The sequence below is a fragment of the Camelina sativa genome, chromosome 2, assembly GCF_000633955.1.
Source record: "Camelina sativa cultivar DH55 chromosome 2, Cs, whole genome shotgun sequence".
Classification (NCBI taxonomy): Eukaryota; Viridiplantae; Streptophyta; class Magnoliopsida; order Brassicales; family Brassicaceae; genus Camelina; species Camelina sativa.
Genome location: NC_025686.1, coordinates 3,958,237 through 3,977,332, shown reverse-complemented (window position 1 = coordinate 3,977,332; position 19,096 = coordinate 3,958,237). Strand labels below are relative to the sequence as shown.

General features: G+C 37.6%; 4 protein-coding genes and 2 long non-coding RNA genes across 12 annotated transcripts in view; 4 read left to right on the top strand and 2 right to left on the bottom strand.

Annotated features, from left to right (window-relative positions):
- LOC104717149 overlaps window positions 1-83 on the top strand; it is a 3,410-nt gene extending 3,327 nt beyond the window's left edge. The window contains exon 8 of the transcript XR_756179.2: window positions 12-83. The gene's annotated coding sequence lies outside the window, so the exon portion shown is untranslated. The remainder of the gene's footprint in view (window positions 1-11) is intronic.
- The window catches only part of LOC104717162 (probable signal peptidase complex subunit 2), a 3,268-nt gene extending 1,037 nt beyond the window's left edge, over window positions 1-2,231 (top strand). Inside the window, exons 1-5 of one of the 2 annotated variants that reach the window (XM_010434697.2) lie at window positions 279-477; window positions 576-727; window positions 937-1,018; window positions 1,724-1,866; window positions 1,978-2,231. In XM_010434697.2, coding sequence (XP_010432999.1) covers window positions 376-477; window positions 576-727; window positions 937-1,018; window positions 1,724-1,866; window positions 1,978-2,080 — 582 coding nt within the window. In that variant the 5' untranslated portion in view covers window positions 279-375 and the 3' untranslated portion in view covers window positions 2,081-2,231. Of the gene's footprint in view, window positions 1-278; window positions 478-575; window positions 728-936; window positions 1,019-1,723; window positions 1,867-1,977 lie in introns of those variants that run through there. The other variant, XM_010434705.2, reaches the window with a different exon arrangement.
- Window positions 2,891-4,816, top strand: LOC104717138 (plant UBX domain-containing protein 4). The gene is made up of 4 exons (XM_010434674.2): window positions 2,891-3,169; window positions 3,426-3,705; window positions 3,818-3,913; window positions 4,231-4,816. Exons 1-4 carry the CDS (start codon window positions 3,024-3,026, stop codon window positions 4,630-4,632), a joined length of 924 nt encoding a protein of 307 aa, XP_010432976.1. The 5' UTR covers window positions 2,891-3,023; the 3' UTR covers window positions 4,633-4,816.
- Window positions 5,887-16,672, top strand: LOC104717129 (LRR receptor-like serine/threonine-protein kinase GSO2). Of its 2 annotated transcripts, XM_019233910.1 has the most exons (3): window positions 5,887-7,124; window positions 7,201-7,773; window positions 14,428-16,672. In XM_019233910.1, the coding sequence occupies exons 1-3, from the start codon at window positions 5,924-5,926 to the stop codon at window positions 15,684-15,686; spliced, it is 3,033 nt and encodes a 1,010-aa protein (XP_019089455.1). In that variant the 5' UTR covers window positions 5,887-5,923; the 3' UTR covers window positions 15,687-16,672. The 2 variants fall into 2 exon arrangements, with proteins under 2 accessions (XP_019089455.1, XP_010432966.1); XM_010434664.2 differs by lacking the exon at window positions 14,428-16,672 and having other exon boundaries at window positions 7,201-9,091.
- On the bottom strand, window positions 10,204-19,040 carry LOC104717120. 5 transcript variants are annotated; one of them, XR_002034575.1, is made up of 11 exons: window positions 18,552-19,039; window positions 18,434-18,466; window positions 18,266-18,347; window positions 18,026-18,186; window positions 17,658-17,948; window positions 17,488-17,566; window positions 17,255-17,352; window positions 17,079-17,140; window positions 16,556-16,735; window positions 10,685-10,742; window positions 10,204-10,446 (listed from the first exon to the last, which is right to left on the bottom strand). It is a non-coding gene; the product is annotated as an uncharacterized LOC104717120 (long non-coding RNA). The 5 variants fall into 5 exon arrangements; XR_002034574.1 differs by lacking the exons at window positions 10,204-10,446; window positions 10,685-10,742 and adding an exon at window positions 15,445-15,531; XR_002034576.1 differs by lacking the exons at window positions 10,204-10,446; window positions 10,685-10,742 and having other exon boundaries at window positions 16,350-16,735; window positions 17,079-17,136; window positions 18,552-19,040.
- On the bottom strand, window positions 12,528-14,428 carry LOC109128118. Its single transcript, XR_002034578.1, has 2 exons — window positions 13,844-14,428; window positions 12,528-13,704 (listed from the first exon to the last, which is right to left on the bottom strand). It is a non-coding gene; the product is annotated as an uncharacterized LOC109128118 (long non-coding RNA).

Genomic DNA, 19,096 nt, shown 5'->3' with positions numbered 1-19,096 from the left:
GGATAATAAAGGTTCATAATCATTACATTTACACCAATGTAACCACTTATACCAATTTTAAGTATAATTAAATCTAAAATGTTTTTTCTTCTCCACTTAATTTCGCTCTTACAAACGTCAAACTGGCCACTAATCCATTGTATTTGTGTGTTTAGAAGTAAAGAACAGACCACGACAAACGGCGTCGTATGTTAGTTGAATTGCTTAATATGTCCGAAGCCCATGTTAGGCCCAATATGAACGAGCCAAAACGACTTCGTATCAAACGTAGATTGTAGTCATCTGAGCGAAACGTCTCCCGTCTCTTACAGGAAGCATATCTCTCACTCTGAAAGAGAAGAAACTTGGAAGATTTGATATTTGTCTCGATCAGCCATGGAAGAGAAGAAGACAGAATCTGCGACTAAGAACGCTAAGAAGGTTAACTTGTTAGACCACAACGCTATCAAACACCTCCTCGATGAATCTGTCTCCGAGGTAAGTCATATAAAACAACAATCAAATCCCCACAAATTCGTCTCTCGATTTCCCCATAAATCTCAATCAAAGTTTTGTCCTTTTGTTTGGCTGATTAGATCGTTACGAGCCGAGGGTACAAGGAGGATGTGAGATTGAGCAACGTCAAGTTTCTCTTAGGAGGGATTATAATCGTGGTTGCTCTTTTTGCTCAATTCTACAACAAGAAGTTTCCTCAGAACAGAGACTTTTTGATCTGCTGCATCGGATTATATCCTTTTTTGTTTTGGTCATCGTATTCGTTAGATGCTTGATTCGTTAAGATTAAGATTGAAACTGAGGATAGCTTTGAATTTGATTTGATAAAAAACTAGAATGTCTATTAGGTTTTGAATGTATGTATAAACTGCTCAAAGTCTTTATCTTTTGGATATAGTTTTGAATGAGATGTGGGATTTGTTTAATTCTTGACTCTGGCAAGTATGTGGTGTTGACTGTGGTAATGCAGCTGATTCTGTACATTAAGGAGAAGAATGCGATACTGTTCACCTATCCTCTTGAGGTTTGTTTCCTGGCTGTTGGGAAAATACTGTTTCGTTGAGTGTTCTTTTGATAGGTTGTGTGTTTTTGGACTTCGTTCTTGCTTTGCTTGTAACACAGCTGACTGTAGTTTCTTTGATTTGGGTGCATAATGTACATACTTCCCTGCATTCATTTCTTCATAGCTGGTGGCGTATTTTGATGTCCTTCTATTTTGTAAAGATCTAGAATTGTGCTTCTGCTAGCTTCACATGTGTTCTAGTAGTGTTTGCATGTCGTTGGTGATCTTGATGTTTACCAATCGAGCTTTAGCTTTAATACAATTTTTTTCTCGATTTTATTTAATTCGTTGAAGTGTTGATAATTTGGGTTGTGGAAATTCTTGTATCTGTTGGTAGTTGTGATTGATAATGTCTTGTTACATGAGACATGCTTGTTGAAGATGATTTTGGAATGTAATATTGGTGTTGGTGATTTACTTTCTTCATCCACTAGCTGGGAAGAGTTACTCCTCTCTATTAATTTGTATACGATGGGATGTGATCTTACCAAACATATGGTTAGTACTCATTGGTTAGGGAAGAAAGAGAACTCCATTTTGTTTTGCTATTTCAGTTGCTATGATTATTCTGTTAGCAGATTAATGGTTTAGCTACATTTCGGTATGTTTATTTGGTTGTTTAGCTCATCTTTTCCTGACTTAGAAATTTGGATGGTTGATATACAGGGATCATTCACCAGCACTGGTTTGGTGGTATCGTCCAAGTTACCTAGATTCTCTGATCTGTACACTCTCACCATCGACAGTGCTGATCCGAACTCAATCTCAGCTGGGAAGTCAGTCCAGCTCACCAAAAGTGTCACTCAATGGTCTCTCTCTCTCTCTGCATTGTTCGTTCATGTGCACACGCCATAACCTTTGTATACCGTAATCTTGTTTTAAAATGGGTTTTGTGTGTGTGTGTGTGTGTGTGTATCCAGGCTCACAAATGATGGAGTTCTTGTTGAGGGTTTATTCTGGAAAGATGTTGAAGCCCTTATCAAGGAGTACACAGAAGCAGGAGAACCAAAGAAGAAGAGATGATCATCTTATAAAAGCGGAAAGTATGTTCAATCTAGTTCTAAATGTTAAACAAACTTGATAACTAAAACCGGTGGTGACATTTTTTTAAGAGAGGATACATTGATTACCCTCCAACAGAAGCTTCATAAATTTAAACCAAAGTTTCATATCATTCCATGATTTTTATTACCATCCATCGTCTTATTTGGAGATGTTGCCGTAAGCTAGACTTGTTCGCCGGTATCGTCAAATCCCAATTTTGTGGTTTAATAAGTGCGCAAATATGATATTTGATTTGAGATCATTTAACTTTTAGTAAACTGATATGTTAGGTCGGTCTGATCCGAGTTTGCCATTAGAGGTTTCTAACAACCGCAACATTTTTTACTCGTTTAGTTGAAAATTCATATCTCTCGTTCGTTGTTGTTAGAAAAACCGGTTAGACCACAAAACCATATTTTGATACATTATAGTTTCTAAATAAAATCATTTCAATAAAGAAAACTATTGAAATAGGCCAATTATGGGGGTCGGTCGACATAAGTAGATATTATAAGCTTAAACAAAATAAACAAAGATTAAAATAGAAGGAACAACAAAACGTCATGCCACAAGGAAAGTTACTAAAAAAGTGTCAAAACCACAAGTACCAACCAAACATATCAAATCTTTTATACTATTTCTTTTTGTAGTTGTACTCCTCCTTCTGCAGTCACGCGCTCGCTCGCACACACCAGAGAGTAGAGAGACCACACACACATTGAGAAGAAACTCCACGCGCCTCATCAGCGCGTAAGACAAATGAGCGTCTCTCTAGACTCTATATCTAGCGTTGCGTTTTGATATCTTCATCATCTTCATCTTCTTGATTGATTCATTCTTTTGATTATTCGTTCGTCTCTCTTCTCTCTAGCGTTCGTTCGTTGTCAGTTCGTCGCATCGTTATCTTTAAGAACAAAAAAGAATGTCTTCGAAAGACAAGAAACAGGCGAAGCCATCAAGTAGTCGTGGTAAAATCCGAACTCTTTCCGATCTTAACCGTAGGTCTGGTCCTGACTCCGACAGTGATTCCGATGGACCTCAAGAATACTACACCGGTGGTGAGAAAAGGTCACTCCTCTCCTCTCGTCTCCATTTTTTACAAGTGATGATGATTATTAAAGAAGTAGTGTGTGTGGGGGATCGTCTTTGGATCTACTTAAGAGTTATCGAATTAGATAATGATTTATTATTAATTGCGATGTTTTTTTATAATCATTAAATTGTTTTTTTAAACTGTTCAAATTGATGTTTACAACACTCTAAAATAGATTTAGGGTTCTTTATTAATGTTGTCTAATAGTAATGTTTTTATTGTTCTTGGCAGTGGTATGTTAGTTCAAGATCCTTCGAAGAAAGATGATGTTGATGAGATTTTTAATCAAGCTAGACAGCTAGGAGCTGTGGAAGGACCTCTTGAGCCACCTACTTCGAGTTCCAGGAGTTTCACTGGGACTGGGAGATTGCTTTCTGGTGAAAACGTGTCTGCTGGTCCTCAACAGCCTGAGCCTGTTGTTCACAACATTGTTTTCTGGTCTAATGGATTCACCATTGATGATGGTCCTTTGAGGAAATTGGATGATCCTGAGAATGCTTCTTTTCTCGAGGTTAAAATAAAACTAATTTGTTGGTGTTATATAGATGAATGAATGAATGAGTTTCATTGTGAAACTGTTCATCTTCTGTTTTGAGTTATTGATTTAGTTTGTGTTCTTGTAGAGCATTCGTAAGTCTGAGTGCCCAAAAGAGCTTGAGCCTGCTGATAGAAGAGCCCCGGTACATGTCAATCTGATGCGAAGGGAAGAGAAATGCCCTGTGAGTCCTCTGTATTAGTACTCTATCCATCTTGTATATTTTTCATGATCAGCTTTTATATGTTTTTGTTTTCAAGACCATAACTAGCACTTGTTCACACTAGTTTCAAGATCATAGCTAGCACTTAGTCACACTCAGATTTACATGAATATCTTTGTGGTTTGTTCATTTTGTATTAGAAATGTTAGAAGTACTAATTGTTGAAACGGGTAGTTTGGTCTTGCTAGATTTGATAAATACATATTTTGATGAGATACTATATAGTCTGCTTCCCTTTTTCTTATTGACCGTGTTACCGGTCTTGTTCCTCATTGTAGGAACGAGAGAAGCGTAAGGTTTCATTTCAAGGTGTTGGAAGAACACTAGGTGGTAGCAATGATGGCAGCGGAAGTAGCTCACCGGTGGCTCCAGATTCAACTGCCATTCCCATCCAAGCCGCTTCAGTAGCACAAGCGCCATCTCAAAGTCTTGTAATAGATGAAACCGTTCCAACAACATCGATACAGCTAAGACTAGCTGATGGGACACGCCTGGTGGCTAAGTTCAATCACCATCACACGATCAACGACATTCGCTCTTTCATTGACTCATCTCGACCTGGAGCTCCACTGAACTACCAGCTTCAGGCAATGGAATTCCCACCAAAGCCCTTGACTGATCTCACTCAGACCATCGAACAAGCTGGTCTCGCCAACTCTGTTGTTCTTCAGAAATTCTAGAACTTTCTAAGGGTTTGTTCTTTTTTTTTGTCTATCTCTATATGCATTATCATGAGATCTTCATAACTGCTACTGTAACCAAAAAAAAATGTTGGGCCTGTAAGTTTACTTCTTGGCTTTGTATACGCAAACATAAACGGTGTCTCTCTCTTATGGGAAGAAAAAAAAGACTTGTGGTATAGTTTTCATTTAATTTATGGAAAATAAATATTTTCTTTTATGCGTTTTTAAGTTTTATACAAGCTTTACGGAACAATTGTATACATAATCAAAACGTCGTCGTTTTGTGTTTTTAAAAAAAATGACAAAGAAGAGGCTCGAACCGCTTACCTTAAGGCTAATGAAGACATGAAATAACCAGCAGACCCAAAGTGTTTTCTTGACATTTTTTACAAACGCATGTAATTATTTATAATGTGTATCGCTTGAGTCTTCTTCTCCACCATTGGAAAGTCACCGTAATCTCCATTGATACACTCTGTTCACCGTAATTTCTATTGTGTGTCGATTTCAATCTCTTTGCATAATTGATTCACTCTGTTCGTCGTACTCGTCTTTGTTAAAAGGTTCGATCTTTATTTCAGTTGAAACCTTAATTCGATTTGGATCTGAAATTTAAGTTGTTCAAAATACTGTTGTGTAATATTTACTTTTCATTTCTCCATCTCTGACCTCGAGAGAAGCAAAAATAATGGCAGAAGAATCGAATATGAATATTGAGATCTGGAAGATTAAGAAACTAATCGTCAGCTCGGTGAATACGACCATAAATTTGAAGAAGAAGACTTTAGGCAGCATACGGATAAGTATATTTGTTTGTGTACCGACGACCAGAAAATGCTTTAGCTCAATTGGTTAAAAGTTAAAACAGGTATGCTCTGCTTAGAGGTAACGGGTTCAAATCCCATCTTTGTAATTTTTTAAAAGTTTAGGATTAAACTAGAAAGTTAATTAAAATTAGAGTTTTATTTCAACATATACAAAGTTGATGCTTTTTTTCACCACTTTTCCAAAGTTCAGGGTTTTTACAACATTTTTCCCTATTTTTTTTGTGAGTTTTAGATAATTAATAATGCATTAACAAATGTGGAGTCAATGGTTTCAAGTCAACGTGATGGAAATTTCGACGATTTTTGACAATGCAGCCATGAAGTGGAAGACCCGACAAGTCAGCTTTGTTCGGATTTTAGTGATTTTACCATTCGTTTGGGCATGTCATAATAATAAAACAAGACAAAGAAGAAGACACAGCAACTGGCATACGGCAAAAAGTTTCAGAGGAAAAAAAAAAATGCTGAAGCCATGTCTTCTCTCCTGCTTCCTCTTCATCATCTTCTTCATACCAAAACTATCTTTGTCTTGCCCACAAGACCAAAGACAATCCCTTCTCGAGTTCAAAAACTTGCTGTCTCACAATGTCAAGAACCAATCTGTAGTAATCGACTTTATGGGACGTTTCAAGACATGGAGGCCAAACTCAGATTGCTGCAAATGGCAACGCGTGAGATGCAATGCTCGTTCACCTTCCAGAGAAGTCATAGGCCTAAATCTGAGCTCTCTTTTCCATTATTATGATTCAATCTCACTGAGTTTTAGCATTCTGAAACCGGTTCTGCGTATAAACTCTCTTGTTAGGCTTGATATCTCGTCTAATTTGATGCAAGTAGAGATTCCTGGAGATGCGTTTGCGAACTTGCCAAGGTTGATCTCTCTTGACATGAGTTATAATCTCTTTTACGGCTCTATCCCTCCTAAATTGTTCTCTTTGAAGTCTCTTCAGTATCTTCACATGAGCGAAAGTGGTTTTAGAGGAGAGATTCCTGGAGATGCGTTGGTGAACTTGCCAAGCTTGATCTCTCTCGACATGAGTCGTAATGGCTTTGACGGCTTTATCCCTCCTAAACTGTTCAGTTTGAAGACTCTTCAGCACCTTGACTTAAGCGGGAATGATTTTGGCGGAGAGATTCTTGAAGATGCGTTTGTGAACTTGACCAGCTTGATCTCTCTTGACATGAGTTATAATCACTTTAACGGCTCTATCACTCCTAAGTTGTTCTCTTTGAAGACTCTTCAGGATCTTGACTTAAGCGGGAATGATTTTGGCGGAGAGATTCCTGAAGATGCGTTTGTGAACTTGACCAGCTTGATCTCTCTTGACATGAGTGATAACAAGTTTAACGGCTCTATCCCTCCTAAACTTTTCTCTTTGAAGACTCTTCAGCATCTTGAGTTAAGCGGGAATGGTTTTGGAGGAGAGATTCCTGGAGATGGGTTTGTGAACTTGACCAGCTTGATCTCTCTTGACATGAGTGATAACAAGTTTAACGGCTCTATCCCTCATGAATTGTTCTCCTTGAAAAATCTTCAACATCTTGACTTGAGCAAAAATGTTATTGGCGGTACGTTGAGTGGTGACATCAAAGAGCTCAAGAATCTGCAAGAACTGAAGTTATATGAAAATCTCATTGGAGGAGAGATTCCTCCAGAAATAGGTAAACACTAGAAAACAAACTAAACGTAATACTAAACGTAAGATAAAACTTTTCCTATCTTTTAAAATCTTACAAGGTATTCTTGCCGAACTGCGGGAGCTAGAATTGTGGCAGAACAATTTCAATGGTTCTATACCGTTGTCTGTATCACGGTTGACGAAGCTCAGAACGTTTGATGTTCAGAACAATTCCTTGTCTTCTGAAATTCCTGACGGTATTGGGAACTTAGTCAATCTATCAATTTTGTCTTTGAGCATCAACAAGTTTTCGGGTGGAATTCCATCGTCGATTCAGAATCTGAAAAATCTTGAAACCCTTGAGCTTGAGAATAACAATGGCTCGTTAAGTGAGATTCGCACAGCTTGGTTGTTTGGTCTTCAGAAGCTGACGATACTGCGGCTTGGAGGAAACAAACTCCAATGGAACAACAATGGTTTTGCCTTTCAACAGTCTAAGTTAACAGATCTGTCACTTGGTTCTTGTTGCTTAGAAGGGAAAATTCCGGATTGGCTCAAGAATCAAACAAGTCTTGAATACTTGGATTTGAGCATGAACAGACTCGAAGGAAGTTTCCCCGCATGGCTATCTAATCTGACAATCGGAGTCATAATTTTGTCAGACAACAGACTTTCAGGCTCACTGCCTCCAAATTTGTTTCAGTCTATAAACTTATCCTATCTTGCGCTATCAAGGAACAACTTCTCTGGTCAGATCCCTGATACTATTGACGTATCATCATCTATCATGGTACTCATGCTGTCTGAAAACAACTTCTCAGGATCAGTACCAAAGTCTATTACAAATAGCTCCAGGCTGAATTTGTTGGATCTGTCAAAGAATAGATTATCAGGTGAATTCCCGAGGTTCAGTCCCGAGTCACTCCTTGTGTGGCTCGATATATCTTCCAACGAGTTCTCTGGGGATGTTCCAGCTTACTTTGGGGAACGCATTAGTATGCTCTTAATGAGTGACAACAATTTCAGTGGCGAATTTCCTTACAACTTCAGAAATTTCTCACGTCTGATCCGTCTTGATCTCCATGACAACAAAATCTCTGGAGAGTTTGCGAGTTTAACCTCCCGGTTACCTTCTTCATTAGAGGTTCTTAGCATAAGAAACAATTCCCTCATAGGTTCAATCCCAGAAGGCATATCAAACCTCACAAGGCTTCAGGTCTTGGACCTCTCTGAGAACAATCTTGATGGATATCTCCCTTCATCTCTTGGGAATCTGACATGCATGATAATGTCTCCTGAGAGCTCATCTTTGGTTATGCATTTCGTTGTCAGCACGGATAGCGAAAGGTTCATAGAGACCAAAACACAAGATATATTTAGTCTTGCAGTGAACTGGAAGAAATCAAAACAAGTTCTTTCCCAGAGAAACTTATACCTCTACACTCTGGTAGATCTCTCCAAGAACAAGCTGCAAGGAGAAATCCCAGCTTCTTTAGGCAATCTCAAAAGCCTAAAGGTTTTGAACCTCTCCAACAACGAGTTCTCTGGATCAATCCCACAAAGGTTTGGAGATCTTGACAAGCTAGAGAGCTTAGACCTCTCGCACAACAACCTCACTGGTGGAATCCCAAAAACGTTATCCAAGCTAAGCGAGCTGAATACTTTGGATCTGAGTAACAACAAGCTTACAGGTAGAATCCCTGAAGGTCCTCAGCTAGACAGATTGAATGATCCAAACATTTACGCAAACAACAGCAAAATCTGTGGTATGCAAATCCGAGTACCATGCTCTACGCAGAAGAAGGAGCTACCACATGAAGAAGAAGAAGAAGATGATGATAAAGAAGAGGAAACAATGTTTTCATGGAAAGCTGCAGCCATAGGTTGTCTTTGTGGATTTCTTATAGCACTTGTGTTTATGTACTCCAGTGGAATGTGGAAGTAACAGAAATTACTACTCATCAAAAAAATATTTAAAATAAAATTTCCTTGAAGAGAAGCGCGAACACCTTTGTCTTGTGAGATAATACATGGAGGCTCGACCCAATCGTAAGTTTTAACACGAAGTGATCCATAGAGGATTTTGCTAAACACAGTCACCTCTAGATGGTCATGCAATGGAATCACTAACATGAACCAATTGCAACATCAAACTTAATTGTTCCTCCACTTCCCCTATGAACGCAAACAAAAAAGACACTGTGAGCCTATGAAGGAAGAAGAGATAGGGATATTATCAAAAAATATGATATTAACTGTCCCTACTTCTATCGGTTATATGAATTTGGCTTGCAATAATCCTCCTCCTTCGTGATGACAATGTATGAACCAAATTAACAAGCTGTGGTAAAGTTTCCTTCTCGGGTTCAGTCTTTGGTCTCTCTTTCATTTGCAAGACACACACACACACAATGGTAAGTAAAGATGGCTGTTTCAACACTGTTTGCAACTGTAATAAAATCAATCCATTCAAACAATCAAATCCCGGAAATTAACAATGTGAAAGCAAAACGGTAGCAAGGAAAAGCATCACTTACTGATTTTTTATCATAAGAAAGAGTTCAGTACCAATCGAAGATTGTATCACTTCTCTAAACAGAACATATAAAAAAATATTCAACCTTTCCCCCAATGAGAACTCTAAAATCACTGATCCTAATAGTCCCATTATGTACAATAGATTAGATTGATGCATCTCTTCTCTGAAGCATACATATAAAGTTTCAACCTTTTGCATTATTCCTCGGCAACACTGACGATTTCAAATTGTGAAGTTGCAATTGCCCATATTAAGTGGGGTTCACAAGTAAAAGTGAGCTATTCATGATAAAATTTTCCACATTTATTCAAATCCAATGATCACAACCTCAAAACCTTTTAACCAAATCTTTCTAAATCTCTACCAATATCACTAATTCAATCAAAACCAGGCAGAAACTGCAAAAAAAAACCCTATCCGAAATGGGAGAAAATCAAACAAAGAAGAAACAAACAACCATTAGTATTTTAACCAAAGTGTTTTGCATTGTCTTGATCGGAGACTATTATTCACAAGTTTATCGAATACTTGTTTAAACAACAACAAGAGACTGATTCTTACACAAATACTTTTGTTCAAAGAAATGTTTAGCTTCTCCGCTAGACTCAACTGTGTCCTTGTTATGCTTGATAAGTACAACATAAAGCAATTGGTCCATTGTTAACTGAAGGAAATCACAAGCTTACCACCACGACACTGTCAACATATTTGTATGCATCGATCGTTGATTAAAAGTCAACAGCCTCTGGCTCCAATGTAAGCTCCATTCCTTCCAAGTCATTTGCGAGTTTGTCCTCAACTGTTGCCTTGAGGACAAAATCATCAACTGCAGATCAAAATGATATTTTCTTAATCAGTCACGATCAATAGAGCCATAAAATGGTTCACACTACTATAGTACAGATACAGGCTAAATAAAGAACATCTTATTCAGTCCATTCATTAGAGAAACGATCTCCTAAAATCGGAAGTATTTAGACACAATGAGGCTGTATGTAGTATGTGCAGGGGGTTTTCCATCACCAAGTGAATGGTTTGACGATCACAAGAGCTTTTGATGGTACCTTTGCGTCGTTTGCAAAACCAGTATCGACAGGTAGGTGAATTGGGTTGGTAACTTGTCTGGCATAGAAGTCATGAATCAGTGCATTAGTTAACCCCAGCGCCAGTTAAATACTCAATAGAGTTATTCTATCAGCTATTTCAAAATACGAACAACCATGAAACCACCAATCAATGCAGAAACCCAACAGAGCATTAGGTTAAGCAAAATCCAGAAGCAGAGGTTAGGTTAAGCAAAATCAATAGAGATTAGTCAAAATCTAAAACTTTGTTATCGATGATTGTTCTAAAATGATACATTTTCTCACAGAGCCAAGCCAATAATAGCTTTCCCAATAGGATCTACACAATCAGATATCTCAATCTACGAAAGTCCAGACAAATTACCCCCAAAAAAATCAATATGAATTAATCACAGATCCAAAAGATACCAACAAACAAAGACGATAAAATGACACGTACGGTGTTCCATGTAGATCCAAAAACTCCAAAATTCATTGTTTTTTTTTTGTACATTATCGATTTAAGTTTTAGACACTTATTACTAAGATCCTCCGTTGGAGATGGTATCATACCGATTCTTAAGAACCGATTCTTAAAAATTTAGAGTTTTGATTAATTTTTATTTTAGTTTGATCTCTTCGCTCCTCTGGGGAATTTGTTGTTCGTCTTCTTCTTTTTTCCCATCGAACTTCTAGAAATTTTCAATCTTTATACAATTCGAGTAACAGAATCGAAAAAACAAGAGAAACCAGAAAAAAACCCTAAATTTCATGGCGAAAGGGGAAAGGGCAAGCTTGGCAAGGAAGATATCGACTCGTCTACACTTATCAGAGAGGCACCACCAAAGTTGTTAGTGGTTAGTCCAAATCAAGCTCTATGTGAACTCTCTATCAAACTAATTCACTCTTTTGAATGCTTCTTTTGAGTTATTGAACTGCGATTAGATAGTTCTTCTATAAACACTCATTTCAATTTGAAAGAAAGGGGAAAAAAATCTCTTCTTTTATACAAAACTTAGCTTTCTTTTGGTTGCTTGAGGTTTGATTCAGTGAAGTTGTGTTACGTCACTATTGCTGAATACGCACACTTTTGAAGTTGTGATCTTGGGTAGATTTCGTTTTTTCTTGTTATGAAGGGAACATTTTTACTGTGTTGTATGTGCTTTAGGCTTGATTGGTGACTAACTAGGTGTATGCATTATACAATAAAAGAGAACGATTTCTATTCTGTAGTTTGTGTGCAACACAGATCAAATTTAGTTTAATTTTGGCAATGTGCGGTGGTTTTTGCAGTGGGCGATTGTGTCCATTGGATGCTGGTAAGCGGTAAGCCTCCATCTGTGGCGCGTGTTGAAAAGATTGAAGCAGATGCTAGGAACAATGTGAAGGTGCATTGTCGTTGTTATTACCGTCCTCCAAGGGAAATGTATTGTTCACACCTTTAAAAACTACACTAGGAGCGGAAGATTATTATTCTAGTTTCTATACACTAGTAATATAACATGCTCTTTTCTCTCCTGTAGTTTCAATGAGTTTTTAATTTATCCTTTTTGGGATTTACTTGGCTCTACAGGTACTGCAAATGTGAAATGCCGTATAACCCAAGTGATCTGATTGTGCAATGTGAAGGGTGCAGTTTTTGAGTTTATGGGATTTTATTGGCTCTAGAGGTACTGCCAATTTCGTCTTTTATGCGTTTTTGAGTTTTATACATAATTTTTGGGAACAGTTATACATTGTTAGTTTGGTAAGAGCATATAATCAAATGTCATTCTTGCATATCTTTGTTGTGTTTTTTAGGCAACTGTGGAGTCAAGTCAACATGATGGAAATTTCAACAACATGAGGTGGAAGACCCGAAAAGTAATCTTTTGTTCGGATTTTAGTCATTTTACCAATCAACTTGGACTTGTCATAATTACAAAGCAAGACAAAGAAGACACTGCAAGTGGCGAACGGCAAAAAACCTTTGAGAAAAAGAAAAAAAAATGCTGAAGCAATGTCCTCTCTCCTGCTTGCTCTTCATCTTCTTCTTCGTCTTCTTCATACCAAAACTATCTTTGTCTTGCCCACAAGACCAAAGACAATCCCTTCTCGAGTTCAAGAACTTGCTGATGACTCACAATGTCAACAACTCCAAAGCTGAAATCGACTTATTGGGACATTTCATGACATGGAGGCCAAACTCCGATTGCTGCAAATGGCAACTTGTGAGATGTAACGCTCGTTCGCCTTCAAGAGAAGTGATAGGCCTAGATTTGAGCGCTATTTCCGATTATGGCAAGGCAGACCTCATTTATACGCAGAACATGGTCTCAGTGAGTTTAAGCATTCTGAGACCGGTCCTGCGTATAAGTTCTCTCGTTACGCTTGATATCTCGTATAATTACATACAAGGAGAGATTCCTGGAGATGCGTTTGTGAATATGACCAGGTTGATCTCTCTTAACATGAGTTATAATCTCTTTAAAGGCTCTATCCCTCCTAAATTGTTCTCTTTTAAGAATCTTCAGTATCTTAACATAAGCCTGAGTGGTTTTGAAGGAGAGATGCATGGAGATGCGTTTTTGAACTTGCCAAGGTTGATATCTCTTGACATGAGTTATAATCTCTTTAATGGCTCTATCCCACCTAAATTGTTCTCTTTGAAGACTCTTAAGTATCTCAACTTAAGCTTAAGTGGTTTTGAAGGAGAGGTTCCTGGAGATGCGTTTGTGAACTTGACCAGCTTGATCTCTCTTGACATGAGTTCTAATCTCTTTAACGGCTCTATTCCTCATGAATTGTTCTCTTTGAAGACTCTTCAGTATCTTAACTTAAGCCAGAATGATTTTGGAGGAGAGATTCCTGGAGATGCGTTTGTGAACTTGACCAGCTTGATCTCTCTTGACATGAGTAGGAATAGCTTGAACGGCACTATCCCTCATGAATTATTCTCTTTGAAGACTCTTCAGCGTCTTGACTTAAGCAACAATGTTATTGGCGGTACATTGAGTGGTGACATCAAAGAGCTCAGGAATCTGCAGGAACTGATCTTAGATGAGAATCTCATCGGTGGAGACATTCCTCCAGAAATAGGTAAACTAGAAAATAAATTCTCAAAAACTAAAAATTAGATTCATGTTATGAAGATTGAAGCTGTGTTAAACTGTTTCTTACCTAAATTTTACAAGGTAGCCTTGCCGAACTTCGGGAGCTGAGTTTGAGGAAGAACAAGTTCAATGGTTCAAGTTTGTCGGTATCACGGTTAACCAAGCTCAATAGATTTGATGTTCAGAACAATTCCTTGTCTTCTGAGATTCCAGACGGTATTGGGAAGTTAGTCAATCTATCAACTCTGTCTTTGAGCATGAACAAGTTGTCGGGTGGAATTCCATTGTCGATTCAGAATCTGAAAAACCTTGAAACCCTTGAGCTTGAGAATAACAATGGGTCGTTAGGTGAGATTCCCACAGCTTGGTTGTTTGGTCTTCAGAAGCTGAAGATACTGCGGCTTGGAGGAAACAAACTCCAATGGAACAACAATGGTTTTGCCTTTCAACAGTCTAAGTTAACACATCTGTCACTTAGTTCTTGTTGCTTAGAAGGGAATATTCCAGATTGGATCAAGAATCAAACAAGTCTTGAATACTTGGATTTGAGCATGAACAGACTCGAAGGAAGTTTCCCCGCATGGCTATCTAATCTGACAATCGGAGTCATAATTTTGTCAGACAACAGACTTTCAGGCTCACTGCCTCCAAATTTGTTTCAGTCTCAGAGGTTATTATGTCTTTTACTATCAAGGAACAACTTCTCTGGTCAGATCCCTGATACGGTTGACATATCATTGATCATAGTACTCATGCTGTCTGAAAACAACTTCTCAGGATCAGTACCAGAGTCTATTACAAAGTGCAACATGCTAACGTTGTTAGACTTGTCTAAGAATAGATTATCAGGTGAATTCCCAAGGTTAGGTCCCGTGTCATTCCTTGCTTGGCTCGATATATCTTCCAATCAGTTCTCCGGGGATGTTCCAGCTTACTTTGGGGACTCCATCACTATGCTCTTAATGAGTGACAACAATTTCAGTGGCGAATTTCCTCAGAATTTCAGAAATCTCTCAAGTCTGATGCGTCTTGATCTCCATAACAACAAAATCTCTGGGGGCTTCCCGAATATTATATCCCGGTCTTATTCTTCTCTAGAGGTTCTTAGCCTGAGAAACAATTCCCTCAAAGGTCCAATCCCAGAAGGCATATCAAATCTCACAAGGCTTCAGGTCTTGGATCTCTCTGAGAACAATCTTGATGGATATCTCCCATCATCTCTTGGGAATCTTACATGCATGATAATGTCTCTTGTGAGCTCTTCTTTGTTTTCTAGTCGTGTCGGTAAAACCGGCAATACCGACGTAGAAAGGTTAATAGACATCAAAACACAAGATATATTTAGTCTTGTAGTGAACTGGAAGAAATCAAAACAAGTTCTTTTCCAGAGAAACTTATACCTCTACACTCTCGTAGATCTCTCCAAGAACAAGCTACACGGAGAAATCCCAGCTTCTTTAGGCAATCTTAAAAGCCTAAAGCTTTTGAACCTCTCCAACAACGAGTTCTCTGGATCAATCCCACAAAGTTTTGGAGATCTTGACAAGCTAGAGAGCTTAGACCTTTCACATAACAACCTCACTGGCAAAATCCCGAAAACGTTATCCAAGCTAAGCGAGCTGAATACTTTGGATTTGAGTAACAACAAGCTTACAGGTAGAATCCCTGAAGGTCCTCAGCTAGACAGATTGAATGATCCAAACATTTACGCAAACAACAGCAAAATATGTGGAATGCAAATCCGAGTATCATGCTCTACGCAGAAGAAGGAGCCACCACATGAAGAAGAAGAAGAAGAGGAAGATAAAGAAGAGGAAACAATGTTTTCATGGAAAGCTGCAGCCATAGATTGTATTTGTGGATTTCTTATAGCACTTGTGTTTATGTACTCCAATGGAATGTGGAAGTAACAGAAATTACTACTCATCAAAAAAATATTTAAAATAAACTTTTCCTTTAAATTACTACTCATCAAAAAATATTTAAAATAAAATAATCCTTTTTACAAAATTTTCTTCTATCATGAGCTCGTAACCAAATAAAAAAAATTATTTATGATGATTACAAAAACAAGAGGTTGATATGAAATTAAAATTAATTATTTGTTGCATCTCAGTAAAAATTTGGAGTTTTTTATTATTTATTATTATTTGCCAAAAACACTATTTGTTGGATTTGCTAAGTAAAGTTTTACTTACATATAAATAATAAATGTGATGCATAATTCTACCCAAAAAAAAAAAAATGTGATGCATGTATTAGTAATTTGACTTGATATAATGTATCATCTTTAATCAAAACTAGGATAATACCCGCGCTACGCCGCGGAGAGGATTTTGTGTATTTTTTTTTGTGTAATTTAAATTATATTTTATGTTTTATTTATCTTATTTGGAATATTATGTAGCTACACGTTCTTTTATTTTATCCTAAAATAATTTTAATTTTCATAAAAAGAAAAGATTGTTTTGGTTTTATTGAATCAGAATGTATGTATAATTCAATGAGGTTAAAAAGACTCTTTCTTTCAAAATGTATAATCAGAATGTATGTATAATTTGAATCAGGCACTGTTACTACGTTCACATTTTATTTACCATAAGAAAGAAGTGCAAGGAAATACAACATATATTCTCAACAACTAACAATGAGTTGTCGGGTTTTGGCTGGAACCAATGCTTAAGTTACAGTGTATGCTTAATGTTTTTGTATGAACGCCAAATAAAAATCTTGGCCTAGAATCTAAAGGACTCTCAATAAATAAATAAAGAAGACTCACCAGGATTAAGAAGGAGGATGAACCTAATACTTTACAGCATGAGTGATTGAGAGAGACTCAGCCTGACCTTGCTGCATCAATGGCTGCAAGCAAGTCTTCATATTTAGCCCCTGTCACTTCCTTTATTACTTTGTTGTCCTTCAAGATCTTAAAGGTCGGAACCAGCTCCTTTGCCAATGGCTGCAAAAAGCACAAGTCTGAGAGAAGTATTCAACATTTCGGACTCCCAATACTCAATGCGCGGGTACCAAAGACACATGTATTCTCAATGTAGACCATCATAATTCAGAAAGAAAAGATATCATGCAGGACCCGGTAGAACTTCCAGCTAACAATATCATCCTTAATATCAATGGATCATATAATGACATAGATATGTAAAGTAAGAGCTAAAAACAACGGCATTTGGCCCTCTCACAAACGAAAAATAAGTTCATCCGGCAAAAGATTAGCATCCTAATTCACTTGGAAGTTATACACATTAAATATAGAAGATATCATTTCTAAAGACCAGTAATCCCACCAAATGATAGCTGAAAAGAGTGTAGTAGAATGAAACGTATTGTGCCAAGTCTCCTATCCTGCCTAGCATTGACAAGAATTGGACCAAGGTTGGCTAAATACAGTCAGAATACATCACAATAAACTTCAAGCACAAAAGCTGAAAAGAAAAGACTAATATTAGTTTGTTGACAATACCCTTTCACGTTCTTGAGGACTCGGTCTTTATCTGAAAGAGCTCCTCTTTTAGCTGACCATGGGACTTCTACTTTCACCAGCACAAGGGCAGGACCAGACTGTTTCACAAGATCATAATCACGTTAGCAAGAAGAGGAAATTAGTAAAAAACAGCATGCCAACAACAAGTAACAAGTAACAAGTGACAAGGAAAAACTTAGGTTCACGAGAGTCGTCTCTTAACCATTCTTTACCAGAGTTTGGAACCTGCGGACGACTATGCCAGTCACGGGTATCAGGCTGGGAATAGCGATTCTGAGGCTGGTTTGTTGGCTGATAAGACCAAAAACAAGAATGTGGTTTAGAAAAAACAAGATTCGTCTGAAAAAAACACAAAACATAGAAATATCACACAAACACTCACTTTACTCTCGGCTGCACGATTCCCCCAACTCTGATCTTCGCCAAAAATCTCAACTGCGATTTCCTTACAGCGTCTTAGGATATCATCAGAGACTTGAACCGACTGCTATTGAGAAAAACATAACGATGAGTGATACACCCCAAGTAAGAGAAGACCAGTGCGTTCAACGAAGGACCAGCTACGGGATCTGGTGACGAAGATGAGAGCCTGACTTATGATGCTAACTTGTAGATACAGGGCAGCCATCATTTGTTCAGGACGTTGGCTTAATGGTCTAACACCTAACATGTTCTGCATACACCCCCATAAGATTTAGCTTTAGCTTTTTGAACTGGCCTTGAGAAGCAACTGAAAATAAGAGTATTTACCGAGAAAATATTAGTATCTTTCATCACCCAGAAGAAAACGACAGTCATGAAGGCCTGGTAGCCTCTAAGAACAACACCTGTCGAGAAGATTTCTCTTAGTTTTCAGCTATCTGGCTGTGGGGATGGCTTCACTCTGTCCTTCGAAACTGTCATGATTATTCCTATAAATAGCAATGGTTTTGTTAGTTTGATCGACTTTTCACTATTACATTTACTCAATACTCTATAATGTGACTTCACCATCGTTTAAGATTGCTATGATCAGGACCATGAAAGGCGAGAAATCGAACTGCCATATGAGAACAATGAACATGAAGCCAAACTGCAGACATTGCGATAACTTTGTATTAGAACTGGAATTATTTCTATTGGAAATAAAACCTCGTGAGATATACTAACAACACTTACCACAATACGTATTGTGATTGAAACCGCATAAATCTACACAGAAAGATAATATCAAGATTTGGAGTTACTGAGTCTGTGAATTGACGAAAACTTGAATGAGAAAGAAGTTTAAACTCACAGTGCAGTTTTTCATTCTTTGGAATATGGCTCTACTGGTGAGCACAACACTAATGATAACACTCAATCCGGGTACTGTGAGAACAATATCAGAAGCAACAAAACAAAAAAATTTCAATTTACACAACATAAAGTATCAATCTTTGTCCCACATTAAAATTTCAACAATCATAAGAAAAGAAAAAAACCCAAAAAGAGCCAAGCTTTTTTCATAATCTCGGAAACGAATCAAGCCCTACAATTATACAGCTTGTTCAAACTCAAATTCGCGGAAAAAAACAAACCCATGAAATCAAAATTGAAGAGAAACAAGGAGAAAAAAAAACAAAGGATTTTATGATTTGGTGAAGAAGCTGAAATCACGTCGAAGAAGAAGATTGATCACGGCGGGCATTCAAGATTGGTATCATGGCGAAGAAGAAAATAAATCTAACAATTGATTAAATTTGACAAAGCGTTTTCCATTTGCTTTGTCCACCTCAGGAAGATAAAAGCTGACTTGTATTAATTGTTATAATTTGATAGATTGTTGATTTTTACTGAGGT

Bases quoted from the DNA above. Each gene is read 5' to 3' on its own strand.
- LOC104717138 (XM_010434674.2), top strand. From the start codon at position 3,024: ATGTCTTCGAAAGACAAGAAACAGGCGAAGCCATCAAGTAGTCGTGGT. The intron at 3,170-3,425 runs GTCACTCCTCTC...TGTTCTTGGCAG, and splicing joins TACACCGGTGGTGAGAAAAG to TGGTATGTTAGTTCAAGATC. The intron at 3,914-4,230 runs GTGAGTCCTCTG...TCCTCATTGTAG, and splicing joins GAAGGGAAGAGAAATGCCCT to GAACGAGAGAAGCGTAAGGT.
- LOC104717129 (XM_019233910.1), top strand. From the start codon at position 5,924: ATGCTGAAGCCATGTCTTCTCTCCTGCTTCCTCTTCATCATCTTCTTC. The intron at 7,125-7,200 runs GTAAACACTAGA...AAATCTTACAAG, and splicing joins AGAGATTCCTCCAGAAATAG to GTATTCTTGCCGAACTGCGG. The intron at 7,774-14,427 runs ATTTGTTTCAGT...CACTGCCTCCAA, and splicing joins TTCAGGCTCACTGCCTCCAA to ATTTGTTTCAGTCTCAGAGG.